General features: G+C 38.2%; 1 protein-coding gene across 1 annotated transcript; it reads right to left on the reverse strand.

Moving 5' to 3' along the window:
• Positions 1 to 976: 976 nt before the first annotated feature.
• On the reverse strand, positions 977 to 17,002 carry slc35b2 (solute carrier family 35 member B2). The gene is made up of 4 exons (XM_088931730.1): positions 16,745 to 17,002; positions 11,533 to 11,723; positions 5,934 to 6,097; positions 977 to 4,733 (listed from the first exon to the last, which is right to left on the reverse strand). Exons 1-4 carry the CDS (start codon positions 16,762 to 16,764, stop codon positions 3,795 to 3,797), a joined length of 1,314 nt encoding a protein of 437 aa, XP_088787856.1. The 5' UTR covers positions 16,765 to 17,002; the 3' UTR covers positions 977 to 3,794.
• Positions 17,003 to 17,984: the final 982 nt, after the last annotated feature.

Genomic DNA, 17,984 nt, shown 5'->3' on the forward strand with positions numbered 1-17,984 from the left:
TGGAGTCCATGGTGGCTGTGAATGTGAAAAAGAGCTGTCCATGGAAGAGCTTTGGGCTTAAAACATCTTGACATTTGCTATTTTCAGTCTGCATCAGGCCATCGAGTTCTTTTTGCTATTTAGGTGCTGTTTTATAATCTTATACTAACTGAGGCAATAACTCTTTTTTCATTAAGAAAATTAGGTGGCAAGTGACACACAAGGGACAACGCATTTGTCTGTGACCCAATTATCCAGCGGCAAGGAAACCCTGTTTTTTTTTTCTACATCTTACTAACACAGCTCCAAAGAGTCAGAAACCCTAATGCATGAGATTTTGCGTTGAAAATTGAGAACGTACACTGTTTGTACTGATGGTTTCTTTTATTCACGTACAAAAACACATTTGTTAATTAACTGAACTGTGAGTCCCTATAGCAATTTCAAATATTTATACTCATTTAATCAACTGAAACTTTATGCAACTGTGTGAGATTTTCAGACCAAGGCATGAGACTTGAGAGCTAATGATCTTGTGGTGCATTGAAGCAAAACAGCATTTCAGTATTGATTGATTCCAATTGAGCATTCATGGGATATTTTAGAACAGGGCCTCAGAGAGCATTTTATACAGTATCTTTACCAACCAGGTAGGAGTTGATTTGACTTTCTCTTGGACGAATGGTGCTGTAGAATTCTTGGGGCTGGTAGGCTATATGACACAACACATACTGTACAGACCATATTGCCCACACTTGGTGGCCCATTAAGTGACTTTAAACTGGTGTTACTGTGTTTTGTCCACCACCTTTAAACAGTACACGTGTACAGCAGACATTTATCAGAAGCTACACATCTATGCACATGGTGTTACGTTGTTCCTGTCCATTAGTATTACTGGGAGCATTTTGAACTAACAGAAACCTATTATCTCATATGTAAAATAACTAATAACTTATTACTTATTCAAATGCTTTTCAAGTAACCAGACAGTCTGTTTTTATCAACACGATTTATTTTAGATCACGAAAGTATTGTATCATTATTGCTATCACACGGCACATTTTTCTTACAGAAATCCTTTTTAAATCTGTATTGTGTGGTGCATTTCAACAAAATGTACGTAAACTAGAAAACATCTATGCTGCCAGACTGAGCACACAACCAGCTTGTGCAACTGCCACAGGATTGCAACTCCTTGCCTTTTTTCCATAAGGTGGACTTTTGGCATTTTTTTCTGTTTGTGGACAGAAATGAGCTCAGTCTGCAGTACGTTACTATGCATTACAGTACATCTGTGCTGTGCAGGGCAAAAGCAACTGATTTGACTACAGGATTAACGTGCTTTTTTCCATGTTTGACCATGGATTGTCTAGTTTTTCCATTTCTAAATGTAAATCACAAGAACATAGTATTTAGAGTATCATCAAAGGACATTTCCAGGACATTCACCTGATGCACAATTGTATCTCGACCCTGTTCTTCACATCTCTTGCTCTTAAGTGCTGGCTATGTTGCTAATAACAGAAATTTAAATACATGATCAGGAAAAACACTGCTTGTAAGAGACTATTGCTCTCTTAATGTGTTACCACAAACTATTCATTGTATATTCATATACAGTATATAAAAATGAAATGTAAATGACATAAAAAGTTTAGGTATACAAATATAAGAACTGACACATTCACAAGTCACTAAAGAAAGGAAAACCAGTACCAGTTTTGGATTAAGAAATAAAATACAGATCTACGAACAACAGGCTCAAGATTTAGCTAAGGTGTCCATTTTGTTAAGGGAAAAGTTTTACAAAATATCATAAGCTTGGCTGATGGAAACCAACAGGCCTTAAATTTCCTTGGAGGTGATGAATTGGTATATTAACAAACAATGCACCTAACACCTGATACAACCCTAGCCTAAAATGTGTTAATGAGCCACAAATGATGAATTCATATTAATTTCAAATTCATTGCACACCAACCTACTGATTCATACACTGGCTCTTATTATGATTTTTTTTAATGAAAGACATAAATAGACTTATGCCCTGACAGCAGCACAGAGTTAGTAAACAACTGCAGAGGTGCCTGGTTTTCTACTCCAGGCCTGCTACCCTCTTTGCTTCTTCATCAGACAAACGGTTTTGGACATGTCCTTAGTTTTCAGTGCCTGTCCTCCGTGTACTAACTGCTCTCAAAGGCATGTTAAATATATTTCAAATACTTTTTTAACGCCATATGTTTAATGCAATTACAAACAAACAAACACTGCACAATGAAATACAAGTACCATTTTGTGGTTCCCTTACCGACATTTCATAGATCTTCCACTTGTAGCACTTTCTTTACATTCCTTTTGCCAAACTACGGGCAGAAAAGATGCCTATGTAGTCCTCCTCAAGCACTGTTTTCAAGACGCTGGATAGAAAATGACTTTTAAAAAAACCCAAATAGTTTATCCGTGTTGCACAGTTTTGACTGGAAAAATGTCTTCAAAATGCCCCCTCCCCCCAATAAAACAACAAACTAATTTGACAAGTACAGGAATGTCTCTTGTGCTCCAGGTGTTTCCTATGCAGAAATGAATGTGATTAATGCAAAAACAAATTAAGAAAGAATTAATACTATGCATTTTACAACCAGTGACAGCAAAACATAAACTTAATAATGTGTTCATGATTTTCAACAATGTGATAAAACAGTCACAAAAGCTTTTGACAAACACGAGAGGGATCTTTAGAACCCTGGCAGTGATTCCTTTGTTGCCGTCTCCTTTGGTTTTAGTAAAGTGAGTGTTAAATGATGCCATTACGTTAAGGATGGCAATATTAGCTAAGTCCATCAGGGAGCTCTCTTTTTTTTAATCTAAAAGGATTCAGCACCTCAAACTGAAGTCACAATCGCACACAATTCTCTTTTACAAATTCAGAAAAAAAAGAAGTCTTGAGGAACAATCCTCGTTTCAGTACAGAGAAAGACTTCATTTATGTCTTTTGTTTTTTTATTTAGAATGTGGACCAATGTTAAATATTCCTGATGTTTTTTTTTTTAAAGCAAGACTGCATTTATCTGGAGAGGCAAAAACTGTCTAAAGAAAAAGACAGTGCAGAAGGCGATATTTAAACTTTCACCTACAGAGAGTTGCAACGGAACAACATTCAGTTCTGTTGCCTGGAGAAGGAAGCCTGGCGTAGGCGTTCAGGCCTTCAATGGGAATTGCACATTTTGTCACATCATGATAATCACCTCTTGGACCTTGTATTGTCTGCAAAGATTTGCCATCAGTGCTGCCTTTCTTGCAGGGACAAGACTACTGCTCTATTTTCTTTGTCCATCTTTGTTGTTTTAGTCAGTCCCAAACCTTCCGCAAGAACTAGTTTTGCAAACATCGCAAAGTGCATGGAAAGTAAGACAGACGGTTATAGACAAGACACATAGAAATCATAATATTTTTAACAGCCTGGATGGACTTCCTTCTGCTCTTTACAAGTCCTCCTGTCACTTCCAGTAGCCATTTTTATAAATCCACTTTCTATAATATATAGAAACATCCCCAGAGTCGATCACTGTGACGCTGGATTCAAAAGAAAGAAGCAACTGTGAGGAGTGATCCATTTACTTGCTTCAACACTACCTGGTTAACTTTCCAGTACATTAGGAAGTGTCCATATTCAAGTCAAACACATGAAACAAAGGCATCTGCCTCTCTGCGGCATCTTACATTTACAAAGTACAAATCCAGAAAATAGAAACAAAACCTTTTAAAATAGGATCTAGTTGAGGAAATGTCTCTTTGCAGAGTGGTTTAGGTGACTAAACCTTCTGGACCAGCGCCTGGCTCTGCGCAGCCTTCTTGCTCCTCTTCTTCATGCGGCTGCGAGCGTAGACCCTGAGAAAGAGGGCGAGGAAGACCACGGCCACCCCCAGGCCCCCCACCATGGTGATGGCATGGCCATACAGGAAGCACGACAGCAGGATGGCGATGGCCTGCCGCAGGGTCATGATGATGGTGAAGACAGCAGCACCAAACTGACTGATGGTGTAGAAGATGAATAGCTGGCCACAAGCTGAGCACACAGAGAGCAGCACAGCATGGAAGGCAAACTCTGAGTGGCGGCTCATGAAGCCCAGAGAGTCAAACAAGGCCCCCTGCTCCAGGAGGGAGCCCACCGTGAAGAGGCAAGAGAAGAGGTTGACGCCAAACATCATCTGCACCGAGGACATCTTGTACTTGAAGAGGTTGTCTTGCCAGTTGGAAGTAAAGCTGTCGAAAAGGATGTAGCCACCCAGTATGATCACTCCCGAAAACGTGGTGACGGTGGAGGGGTGCTTGTGGGTGGAGCTGGACAGAAGGAACATGCTGACGCCAACAGAGATGAGCACAGCCGTGAAATATTCCCAGTACTCGTAGCTTTTGCGAGAAATGACCTTTCCCATGAGCATAACCGGGATGACCTTTGACGCCTTGGCCAGCACCTGGGTGGGGAAGCTGATGTACTTGAGGGCCTCATACTGGCACCAGCTACTCAGGATGTTGGAGAGGGAAGCAAAGGAGTACTTATACATAGGGGCCCCGTGACGAGGCTGCTTGGTGAGGACACAGTACAGGCCAGCCACCGTCAAAGCAAGGATGCGGTTCATGAAGACCAGGAACTGGGAATCCTTGAACTTCTCACCCTCCTCTGTGCTGGTAGCCCCGTAGGTGCGGGTCATAACTCGTTCCTGAAGGATGCCCCATGTTAAGTAAGAAGCCTGGAAGTACAAATAAGCAAGGGTGCTTTTGATAATGTGGATTAGGAACATTATGTTAAAGTGTCAATATTCAAGTCAAATACACGGAAAATAGTCAAGAGAAACTTTTTGTACAAGAACTTTTCATGCATCCCAAGATCAGGCGCCATGTTGTGTATTTACAATGCTTTTTTCCACCATTAAAGACATTTCCTCGTTTTTCAGGAGCATGCAGGAGATTTTTTCTCTGATATTCTGAAATTTCGATTGGACATATACTACAAAATAATACATCTTGTTTACAAAAGTAACTGAAAAAACTAAGATGACTAGGTAACATAAATAAAACCTATTATTTTTTTTAGTGGCATAAACATGACATTTTCCAGGATTCACTAAAAGGGTTTTCTGATGGCTCAGAAAACCTAACTTGTGTAGCAGCATATTTCTGGCAAGCTTGCATATGACTGACATCGTTCTCCCGGTTTGGCAAGGTAAACCATTATGCTTGTTACCAGAGATACAGTTAAAATGAATGTGCACCTTGTTGATCTAAGGAGTAGACAAGCTGACAAAACCAAAAAAGGAGACGAGCAAGACCACTTAAATAAAAGTATTAAACAAAACGTTATAGCTTGGAAAATGTGCTTGATACATTTTTAGTAGTACTTACATTTGTAGTAAGGATTTAATACTTTGGACTTTGTTGGTCCCATATGTATAGATTCTACAAAAGATAAACTGGAGCTCTTGATTAGAACATGTTTTTTCCTGCAGATGAAAAGTGTCAGAAAATATTACACCTGTATTTATTGGTGTATTGTACTGTACTGTGGTATTGTATGTAAACTTATAAATTTAATTATGCATTTAATTATTTTTTGAAAGCTCTGATCGGTGAATGTTTAGCCCTTATTTCGTTTGATACACTCTCTCCTAACCCTTAATTGAGTGCTTTCATTGAAATATTGAAGAGGTGATTGGATTTTAGGGCAATATTGTAGATCGATCTAAGCAAAGTTTATAAATGTGGCCAGAAACGGAGTCAACACTATACGACGCCTGATCTTGGGATTGCACGTTCAGATTTTTAAACGTCTGAGAGGCTAAAACCTTTAAAGGCAACATAGAAGCTCCATGAGAGTTTTAAAATGCTGGGGCTGTGAAGCAGGTGCAGCCAATCTTGAGCCATGTCACTGACGCTTTCCCCCCGGATCGCACCTGTAGTCCAGCAGTGCAGAACAACAGTTTACAAGCCTGTCTGGCTGTTGAAGATGGTTCTGTTGCCTCAGTTTTGGATGCTGTAGGCACTTCCTCTAGCAGACTAGATTTTGCTTCACCCCCAAAAACACAGGACTTTATAAGAGGGAAACAAATGCCACGACCTGTAAAGAAAACAGAAATATTACCAGACAAGTTACTACACTGCGATTAAATTAAATTACAAAATAACGGAATTATAGTAAAGAAAATAAATAATCCTAGTCTACGACTAGATACACCAGGATGGAAGGTAAATATCCCGGATGGTAGTTTCAATATCCTCTTCATGCCCACTGCATGTTTTGCAAAGACTTTTAAATTAAGTAAAATGACAAATGAGCCAGGCTGGATTAGAACAGCCAGCAGTGTTTTATTCCAATTATTATGACTTCTCACAAGGTTATCTTGCATTTGAATGAGCCAAACCACCAAAAAGCTCCACAGAAAAGCAGATGACATACAGTAGGTCTGGCTCAGGTAGTACGTAAGTGAAGAGATTCAGCTTCAGCAAAGCAGAACATTGAAGCCTTGTGACCATGCAACTGTAAAACCTTTGATCATTAGCATTCAGTTAATATAATTTACTGGAGATGCAAATGATGAAATATCAATTCTCAATCCGTAGAACTGAAAAAGTATCACTGTGACTAAAGAAATCTCAGTGAAACTCTCTCACCTATTTCTAAAAATGAAAAATTATCTTCATGATTGTTTTAGTTGTCAAAGTTGGTAAAAACTTCATTAGGTATCTTGGCTTCAGTAATCATCCCTTTTAAGCGATACAGTACAAGTTTCTGTACAATATTTTCGGAATCTAGAAACATTATTTTCAAAACAAGTTGGGTGCTTCAACACTTTTTTTCATTTTACTTTCACCCAACTCAGAATTGCTCACAGCAACAACTCCTGTAACAGAAAAATAAAATTCCTATTCTTTAGCACAATGACAGGACAGTCAATTCCACATTTTAATTAATTTTCTAGGCTCCATTACTAAAGCCCACTGATGCCAAGGATAGTCAGAAGGGCCAGTTTCTCTGCGGGTTTTCATTTAAGACCTGTACTTAATTAGATCACTTTAACACAATAATAGTTCAAATCAGAGGAGGTTATTTGGTCCACCTAGCCCATTGGTAACTATCAATGATCCAATAAGCTCAGCAAGTGATTTCTTCAAAGAAACCAGGGTATCAGCTTCAACAACATTGCAGGCTAGCTTGTTCCATACTCCAACAAACCATTGTGTAAAGACTTCTGTTCTCAGTTTTAAATGTACTTCCATAAAGTTTCCACCTGTGTCCTCTGGGTCTTGTTGCACTTCTCATTCTGAAGAAGTCTGTTGGGTTGGTTCTATCCATACTCTTGAGAATGAGGAATACTTGTGTCAAGCCTCCTCGCTATCTTCTCCACTCAAAATTAAAAAGGTTCAGTTCTTCCAACCTGTCAATGTAGGATATTCTCTTAAGTTCCAGGATGTCTGAATCTGCTCTTCTCCGAACTGGGGAAATAATTTCCCTTTGCTTGAATTGTACACTTATAACTATATATCCTAACATTTTGTTTGTCTTTTTAATTGCTTCCCCCTGTTATCTAGAAGATGTAAATGGTGTGCCAACATAAATACTATACATGTATTTTTCATACGTACCCAGTGGCAAACAATAGGAAACATCTCAGTGTTTACCATTAAGTATTTAGAGGTTGTTTCTCCTACCTGCACGCAAAGCCCTGCACTTGTCTACATTAAATGTCATCAGTCAGGGGTTTGCCAAGTTTTGAAATTTTTCTCAAATACTTTTTAGTTCTTTTAATTCCAATTGCTACCAGTACATAGTTTGTCAGTTTTCCAAATTTTGGTATTATCCGCAAATTTGTCTGATTAAATACACCTAGATCACTGATGGAAATCAGGAAGGGAAGTGGTTTTAGTACAGAGGCCTCTGGTATTCCACTGATTACATTAACCAAAATTTAACATTCACTTCTCATCTTTGTTCATAGTTTCTATGGTGTCTTGTGCAGAGCCAGGATGTTAGAAAAGCAAAGACAGAGGGAAAGGCAAAATAAACTTTTATTTTCCAAAATGCACCCAGAGATATGCAGAATGGGTTATACAAAATAAGACAACAGTATCAGAAACCATATACCTCTGGAGTCTTACACTGGCAGCAAGGCTATGTGATGTCCACTTACCACACACTGGTAAAAGATTGAGCACACTGTAAGGTCTGTTCTTAGAGCAAGTGGGATCGCAATGCAATCCTGATCGTTTTCACTTCATGGACTGTATATTTTAACACGTTCTCTCCCAAACTGGTGACCACAAATACTTCTACACAATGACAACGTCCACCATAAGATCCATTCAGTTGCCCTGATGTAAGGCTACAGGCTCATAAATAAAGCTCTTTTCTCCTCACTTGGCCAAAGCAACAAGAGATGGCCAGAAGAAGCATTTCAAACATAAGTTAACAGCAAACCTGAGGAAAGGGAACATCGATACCAAACCAGAAGGAAGGAAGAATATCTAGAAAGGAGCACAGCCCTATACCCTAAACCCACAGATGTCAGAATGAGAAAATAATGGATCAAAGAATCCTCATCATGACCAGACTGCACAGTACATACAACACCTGCTGAACCTGTCTAAGAGCTGGTGGATTCCTCCTTGGCCTCATCAGTTGGGTTTAGGGTGATGGAAGACAAACTGTTCTCCAGCGGGAGGAACGGCCAATGAATATTTTATTGTTACCTGTCCTGGCACTAGGAAAAGTTTCCTTTTTGACGGTTCAGTTATTTGCCCTATTACAACTTCGAAAAACAACAAGAAACATTGCTCCATATCGATCACCGTAACATGATGGGAGTGTGCCAGTGTACTTCTAGGTTCCAAAAAGTCAAACAGGTCTATTTGAGAAAACAACAAAGCCAGTGTATTGGGTTCCCTGGGTCTGTCAGGGAAAGACGAGGTAATACGTTTGAGGTAATATTCCTTTGCCACACTACCATGTTAACATTATACATATTTTTTTTCAAAACAAAAATCATAAACAAGATTTTATACTTTGATTACTAGACTGAATACTTTTTATATTAATGAACAGTTTCAACTGTTTATATTTATAAGTGGATATGGAGAACCATAACTCACACTGGGCAAGGATCTGCACCTGTGGCTGGAAGGCTGCCGGTTCAAATCCCATGGCCGGCAGAGAAATCCTACTCTGTTGGTCCCCTGAGCAAGGGGCCCTTAACCCCAACTGCTCCATGGGTGCCGTATAAATGGCTGACCCCTCGGTCTGACCCAAAGTTTCTCTCCCTGTCTGTGTGTCTCATGGAGAGCACTTTGGGGTATGTGAAAAGACAAATTCCCAATACAAGAAATTGTATATGGTCAATAAAGTGATCTTATCTATCAGCATTACCTAAGCTTTATCAGCGTGTCCAGTTCTTAACAGCACTTCAGCCTTTTCTTAGTATTTACCCAGTGTTCTATTTCGGGTTTTTTCAGAAATGTTACAGCAAGTTCACATCACATCAGCCTCACACATCACTCTAGTCTAGTGTCCCAGCATAATTGCATATTATGTGTTTTGTTTTTATTGTTTATTATTGGTTTTATTAATTTCATTTGATGAAATGATTTTTTTCTAAAACTTTTTTAAAACCTATATTTAATAAAGATTATTTTATGAAATCATTAACTGAACTGCACACTTTTAACAAGAATATGTATAACTCAGTCATTTTTCATGGAATTATTTGGAAGAAATCTTATGCTGCACCATGCTGCTTGAATTCTAATAGGCCTAGTTTCTTACACTAGTGTACAAACATATCTTTGTTCTAGCAAATAACCAAAATAATCCAAAAATAATTATGGCTGAGCTGTTCTCACAAGTAATGTCGTATAAATATTTATATATATATTTGCTTTTACAAAAACTGCGATAAAAAAGGTTTATTATACTGAATTTTCTTTAACCGTTAAAGCTTAAATCATATATTCTAAAGCATTTCATCATTCCTAATCCTCAGGTCTGGTTCACCTAGAACAAAAAGCATTATAAAGAAGAATCTTTAGTACTGTAAGTGCACATAATACAAGTGTAGGTTAATGGTTTACTGTAACACAAACAAAAATGTACAGGAAATACTGTAGGATATGTGCATCATGATTCAGAAATGATATAATTTAAACCTAAATATACCAATATTTATTAAAAGGGATGTACTGTCTTTTACACAATATAGATTTACGTTATGCAACCCAAAGTGTTTTCAAGCCATGGTGCTATGTATAAATACTAGCCTAGCGACATTCATGCACAAATTTCTTTATTGCTGTAACTGACGTTTCATCAGCACTGTATACAACAGTCAGTTTCCTTACAGTCTCCATAACAGATTAACTCAGTCTCTTTCAGACACAGGGATTTTAAAATAAATGTACTCTGTTGGACTAGATTACTTTGAACTTTCATTTGATAAAAACTGAAATTGAGGTGCAGATTGTGCCACAACACAATATGAAACACACATATAATTGAGGGCTTTCTACCCTTTAGTTAAAACTAAAATGGCATTATGAGTCTGTAAAATGACAAATTTGAAAATCTGAGTGAAGTTCTAAATACTTATGCAAAGTACACAGCTAAATTATTTTTACTGGAGAAATTATGAGCAGGCCATTTTGCCTCTTTTACAAGCAGGTTCGTCTGCACATCACAAGAGTAACAGTGGCAACAACCTCTGTGTTAAAGATTTAATTATCTCATGACATCCCAGTCATAGGGCCTATAATGCTGTCAGTATCAGCCCACAACTTGCAGATTCCAACAGCTTAAAACCCAGTTGTACAGCTACTGTAGCCTATCTGCATTAAGACAAAAACATCACTGCATCTGCTGTAATACTGTATATGGCCAATAAAGTGATCTTATATAAATGTCAGAAACAGGTGCCAACAAAGTGTGAACATAAAAAATAATAAGACTGCGGATAAACGCAAAAATATAATACTGGGTGGAAAAAAACACTTAACATAACTGTATTACATGAATGCATTGCCCTAAAATAATTCCAGAAAAAAAGTACGCTTTTTCTAAAGTGATAATTTTTTTATTGCAATGATAACAACTGAAGCTCTTTTCAATGAGTTGTTAGGCTTGCTCTGTTCCAACAGGTGAAAACTTAGGATGGGCTAAAACAAATATATTCAGCTCAGTGCTTTGTTTGCACATGGGTGTTGTTCACAAAGTGACATCAAATATGAATTAATAAGCAGCTGAGGTATCCTGAGGTATTTTAACTCTCTGCTAATGAACAAGCCACACTTTCTTAAGCATTAATATCATCAGACATAATATTATTATTGATATACATAAATAATAATGTTCATTGGTTCTACAAGCAAAATATTTAAATAAACGGAGTAAAATTAATGAGAATTACTGGTACCAAACACTAAAGAAGAACCACCAAAATCAGTTAAAAATAAGACTCAAGCTCTTAATTAAAGTTCCTTTAGTACAATAAAAGAAAAGTAGAGACCAACCTGTTTCTAGGTAGTTGATGCTCTTGAAATATTTGATAAGCAAATAGCCGGGGACAATAATTGTAGCATAGCCCAAGACATTAAGAAGAAACCGGAAAAGCCAGAAATCAGTCCAGGTGTTGAGGGATAAGGAGTCCTCTCCAGCAGCTTGAGCTGGCAGCAGCATGACCAGAACCAGCCCTGAACAAACCCTGGAGAGACAAGAGAAAAGAGATAAGAACTAGAAAAAGGCTTTGGTGTCTGCTGAACTAAAGCAGCTTCAATAAACCTCCTCATTGTTCTTCAGCTCCACTTTATACCATTCGCAAATAATCTGTTATGCATTAACTAAGCCGGTCTTCCACTGCCCTATAGTATCCATGCCTCTACTGGCCTTTGTTTCAGCAGAGCTCTTAATTAGGTAAAATTACTGAACCCTGAATTTAACCAATTACTTGACTGTAAGATTTTGCAATCAGATTTTGGATTCAGAAATATTCTCTTTTATCTGCACTACTTTCAAAACGTGGTTGACATTTTTGTCTATCACAGCATATTTTAAAAGTGTTGCTCTCCAAATTTAAGCTGTAAACGCCAAATTGATTATGAATGAAATATATGTAGACCCATTGATTAAACCAGCTCATCATTCCTGAATAGGAGGGGTTTGAGAGGGAGCTCATGTCTAGCCCCATACTATTTTTTTAAGAGTTGAAAGCATTTTAGAAAAGAAATACTTTCATGATAAGATTAAATAATAAAGATCTCTGCTGGCATAAAAACAGGAAGATGGATGATACTCTAGGATGACAACTGTGAAACGCTGAACTAAACACGAGATCGAGGTACTGATTTTGTCTTCATCATCTAATGAATCTCCAGAGGTATTAGAACAGATTAATTGTTTTTATTATAATAATCATATCAAAATATGAAATTGACACTGAAATATATATAAAAAGGTCCAAAACACCTTTAGAATACCTTTAAAAACCTTTATTTTATTTGTCCACAATGACATTTCTAAAGTAAAACCAATCCTTATTGAACTGAACAACCCAACAGTGAGGAAAACATGACAGTTATTCTTAAACATTTTCACATTCCACACTAAAACGTAGTACTAAAATGGCATCTGATTTATTTTCAGAGTACAGAAAACACAATCTCCTTTCATCTTGGAATCACTTTATCTCAAGTCATAAAGTGAAGCAATGTACAAAATGAAGGCCACAACCTTAGAGAAAGCCAAAAGAAATCCCAGATTTTCTTCCCTAACCTGCCTATCCAGAAAATGTGCGTCTTTGGTGAGTCTGACGAGGAACTGAGGTGAACAGAGACACACTTATATGTTTCAAATTCCATGCGAAAGTCTTCTCCCGCATGGCTGATTCTAACAGTACCTCTTTGTGTTCGACACGGCCAGATAAAAATAAGGTTTGTGAAAATGCACGTCTGAGTGATAGGATATGGGCTAAAATAAGTCACAATTTAATGCAATCGATACATTTATAGGTATTTCAGTTCTTAAGATAATTTTACATAACTGCCATGGGAAGAATATATTTAATGAATTTCTTTTTTTTAATAAAACTTAATTTAATTAATCTTATTAACTCTTACCCTTGAAAACTATAAAAGTTTAAATATAACTGCTTAGAGAACACGCATGAAACCTCCTGAATGTGCTGGGAAACTGGTGTCTCTTTCATTAAAAGCCTCTGCTCAGAGTTCAGAATGATAGCCACGAAATCACAGATTTCAGTCAGTGCTCTGCCGCGGCTGAAGAGTCTTTCAATAGTGCACGTTCACCCAGTCAGGGGCTAGTGCCACTGAGTCTGTATACTAACCACAGCAGGAGAGTGGTTTCTTTGTGAGGCACAAAAGCATCACAGTTTGTGTGTTGGGTTTTGGGAATGTTAAGAAATTAAGTCTGTTGCACTGAATAAATCCGAGTTGTCTTAAGTTCTCTCAGGTCAGTGCCGTGTTTCAAACCGAGGATGGGTTGAAATCATAACGCTAAAAGCAAAAAAGTAATTACAGACACTAAATCAGAAAACTCCTCAACACTTCAGTGGTATGAAAAACAAAATTCTCTGCTTTTTTTTAACCCTTCCTCCGACCTACAACATAATTATCGAAACTACAGAGATATTTGTTTTTAAATAAGAGGCTTTAACCGTTCCATTACTTCACAGTGGCAGCAAAAATCTGAGCCACAAAAATCTTACATTAAGGAAACCAGATGTTGCCCAACAGCTCACAGAACCTGTCAATTTCTGCTGTTTAAAGCAGGCTATATAGCAGCACATCAAGAGCGCAAAGCCTTAATTTTCACTAGCCTCCAACACACGTAACAGGTGAGCTTCGAAAAGCCTGCCTTTCACTCAACACTTCTTCTATTCCAAAAGGTGGTAATCCAGCATGCTGGGAGAAGAATTCAGACCAATAAAAGTTAATTTTATGTTGAAGAGTAGGAGGTATAAACACAAAGTCTGAGCTCATGTGTCTTCTTCGGGTGTCGAGGCTGAGGTGTTATCGAGATTGTATCAGAGCAGCAAAATCTATACCTACTGTCTGGGTCTCCCAAATGTGCTGAGGCCCCTGAGGGGGGAAATCAAGTAAAGGTGCTCACATAGGATGCAAATCGAACCCTATGGTTCCTGGTTTGAACCTAGGAGACTACTGTGACTGAGACGAGCCGGCTGTGACTGGGATCCCCCAAAGCAGGAGGGGCAAAGCTGCCAGAGGAAAACCAGAATAGCGGCACTTTAGTCGAACAGGGTCTTCTCAGACAGTGGCCAGATCAGCGTCTCCTGGGCGCCTGTGATACCGTCAGCTTTGTCAGTAAACCCACCTGAAATGTGCTGTAGAGCTTGCAGCATGTGAAAAGTTGAACGGCTCTAAAAGGAGGATGTGTCAGATTATAATTTGTGCAGGTCCTCATTCCTCATATACGGTAGAAGGGTTGCAGCCATAAAGTCGAGTCATAAACTACTGGCAGTTCCAAACATCACTAAGCAGACGTCTAAGTACCTGTACATACTAGGACGTGCAAAGAGGCAGACACTCCTTGAATGTATTATCTGATTGGAATCGTTAGAAAGGCTCATAGCATATTGACATGACAGCTACTCAGGTCATCTGCAGTGAAACAAGTTCTTCTCAGACTGATCTCCAAGAGACATGGTCAGAAAATCCATTTTAAGCCATACTCGGTTTATGCATTTAGCATAAAAAACAAAAAAACAAACAAAAGCTTAAACCTATTTAAAGCTAGTTTCTGTCAGGGCTCATAAATTATGGCCCTTTACCATTTCAACTGGATGTGTTCTGCATCCCAAAAAAAAAATCAGCGTCCTGTTGTCAGAACATGACATCAAAAGACAGGCGACAGGTGTGCAACCGGTGTTGCTTTGTTTAGACTTTTCAGTTATATAACAATACAAAAACAAGGGGTTGAGGCAAATCACATTAATAATGAAATCTACTTTCCTAGTGTAGTGGTAGACCTGGACATCAATGCATTAACTCTTTTTAAAGACCCCTACTCATTCAAGCTGGCATTCTGAACTCACTGATACATATCAACATGAGTGTACCCTCTGTCACATCACTCTCAATAAATAACCAGATGATGAAGTCTGTCAGACCTATCAAAAGCCCATGACCTTCTGTGAGAAGCACCTGAGCAATTTTATATCATCGGCAAAAACAACATCACTGTCCACTTGTTTTTACTAGGTCAGTTTGCTTTGCTTTTTTCCATTCTTCTACTCTTTTTACTCTACATTTGAGCTACAATGGATCACTACATGTTTCTTGAAAACATGATTTTTATTTGACGTAATTTCAGATCCTCATGCATAAGCATATAGAAGACTATACATAGAATAGTTAGTGTTACTTGCTGTTGTTTTTTTTAAAAGGCATTAGGTGCTTGTCATGTTCTTTCATTATTTGTGCGAAACCACATCACAAAATAAGATATCAATGGCCAAATCAAGCAGAATTCAAACAAAACAACTATTAATCTTGGTCTGCCATTATAGGAAAAAAAACGTTTATAACCTAGTAGTTCAGGTGGGTAGCTGCATCAGTTGCGTAGGCTGCAAAGGAGCATGTAATAGGTTTATTCCATGCTGAAAAGAGAATAAAGAAAATACAACGTTTCGGGCCTGAAGCCTTCTTCAGGTGTGAGAAAGACAGGGCAGTAGGCAAAGGTAATGTAGCGGGAGAACAAAAGCTGGGAGAGAGGAGGAGCGAGAGGCGGGAGCAGGGGACAGAAAGAGAGGCCAATCAAGAGGTGTGAAGGCAGAATAGGTGTAGAGAGGTGTGAAATGAAACTTCCAATGAATGGAGAGAATTTAGAAGAAAAGTAGTCTGTCGTTAAGAGAAGGGGGAAGGTGTGATCCTAGCTGCAGTGTTTATAACATTTTTGTAAACATAAATGAAAAAACGGTAAAATATTTCATTATTTTTGGAGTTCTGAATTGTGAAAACAACTAACACATGGTTAGTGACAGACACATTGAGGGCAGAATTTAATCACACTTTGCTGACATGATAAAAATGAAATCTGTTATATAAAATAAATTTTAAGGTGTAACAGCAGACAAAAGGAATGCACTTACATAAATGCTCAAAAATGACTGCATCATGTTAAGCATTTTTTCTATATGGTCTGACGGGAGACTAAGGTATAATCACAACACATCGAAAAAGCTGACATCATTTTAAAGTATGCATGTTCTGATGGTGTACTTCTTAACGTGCGAAAACAGATCTGTGTCTCATCTGTCATCACACTGCTTTTCTAACATTGCAGGTTACAATGATAAAACTGCATTCATAAAAAGGTGTTCTTAAAATCATTAATAGGAACACAGCTACTGGTTTTACATTCTCCAGTTAGCACGAGTCCGTAAACTTTAGACACATTAATAATATACCAATATTAGTGCTAAGCAGAATCTTTACAACTACTACCAGGAGTCACAAACTGGGGAAGATGCTACAGTAGTTAAATACTTGTTTAATAAATGAAGCTGACGTGTACACTGTACTACTTCCCTTGTGCAACTAGTATTAATTCTAAAAATAATCATGTTTCTGTTAGTAGTAGCTACTAGGAAATCTAAGTCGAAATAATGGTTTATATTTAATTACAGTGTATAAAACGTGCAGTGTGCAACACTATGTTAAGAAACTATATCACAAAGAAATAACGTACCTCCACAAAAAAGATGACATTTCACTTCTCTGCCAACTGGAGTGATCTTAACCCCGCTCTTAGTTTCTCAGCCTTGCCGCAAACTTTTGTCCTTCCTACTGCAGTAATGCATTTATTTAAAAGTGCAAAACGACAAATACAACATAAATAACAAAGCCAAATATTCTATATTGCTGCCCTGCCTCTCCCGCCGCTGAAACCGCTACTTTCCAGCTCAGCGTAAGAACTCTCCACTGTAGCAGGAAGCACCGTGTAGACACACCAGCAACATTAATAAGATAGCCGGGACTTGAACGCGCTGCATCTCCACCTATAGGTTTGGCGGAGAAACTACACTGAAGACGTACAGTAGCTCTAGGCTCACAGAAGATCTAAATGCTCTTCAAACTGTAAAGAAGAAGGTAAGGTATTCTATGGGTCCAACACGTGATTTTTGCTATTAATAATATGCCTACTGATAACTAAGTTCTGGATGTCTGCTAAATTAAACTTTAATTATTTTCATCCACGATTCCCGCTGGTGATAAGTTTTGTTCGAGGAAAAAAAAATGTGCAGGACTTTGTCCAAAGGCCATTTTTAAAATAGTAAAGGAATATTTATATATATATTCGGAGATCCACAAGTTTTTATGTTTTTTCCTCCTTTAAAGCCTTCATTTTGTTAATTAATATAATTATATGCAGAAAATATGGCAACTTTCCAAACTTGAAAAATTTTCACAGCACATATGTTCAGCTGGGGTTTTGTTAAGTTGAAACAATGTTTTGATGCATTAAGTGTTCTCATATTTAGGAGCAAATCATCCTAAAAGCAATTTTATATAACCAGCTCGTGTGGAATTATTCCTAAAAGGATTTCCTTGTTCACAGCTCCCTTGACCCCCCTCAGCAATCATCCACACCAGGCACTTTCCCCTGCAACAGAACTCACTGCATCTGAAAATATGCATCTGAAAATATACAGCATATCCAATACCACCTGGATGATGCAACAGCAGCAATAGTGCGCCAGAACGCTCACCACACATCAGCTATGAATGGGGAGGAAAACAGGGTGATGAAGCCAGTTCATAGATGGGGATTATTAGGAGGCCATGATTGGTAAAGGCCAATGTGAAAATTAGCCAGGATGCCGGGGTTACTCCCGTACTCTTTTTGTGAAACGCCCTGGGTTTTTTAATGACCACAGTGAGCCAGGACCTTGGTTTTATGTCTCATCCAGAGGACGGCGCCTTTCTAG

This window comes from Atractosteus spatula, chromosome 2 (assembly GCF_055471065.1).
Source record: "Atractosteus spatula isolate fAtrSpa1 chromosome 2, fAtrSpa1.hap1, whole genome shotgun sequence".
Classification (NCBI taxonomy): domain Eukaryota; kingdom Metazoa; phylum Chordata; class Actinopteri; order Semionotiformes; family Lepisosteidae; genus Atractosteus; species Atractosteus spatula.

What these genes read in the sequence shown, in the direction of transcription:
- slc35b2 (XM_088931730.1), bottom strand. Translation starts at nt 16,764, where the DNA reads ATGTCATCTTTTTTGTGGAG. An exon ending in CATCAACTACCTAGAAACAG is followed by an intron (nt 6,098 to 11,532) that starts GTTGGTCTCTAC and finishes TTTTCTTTACAG; the next exon opens with GTCGTGGCATTTGTTTCCCT. An exon ending in TCTGCACTGCTGGACTACAG is followed by an intron (nt 4,734 to 5,933) that starts GTGCGATCCGGG and finishes TTGTACTTCCAG; the next exon opens with GCTTCTTACTTAACATGGGG.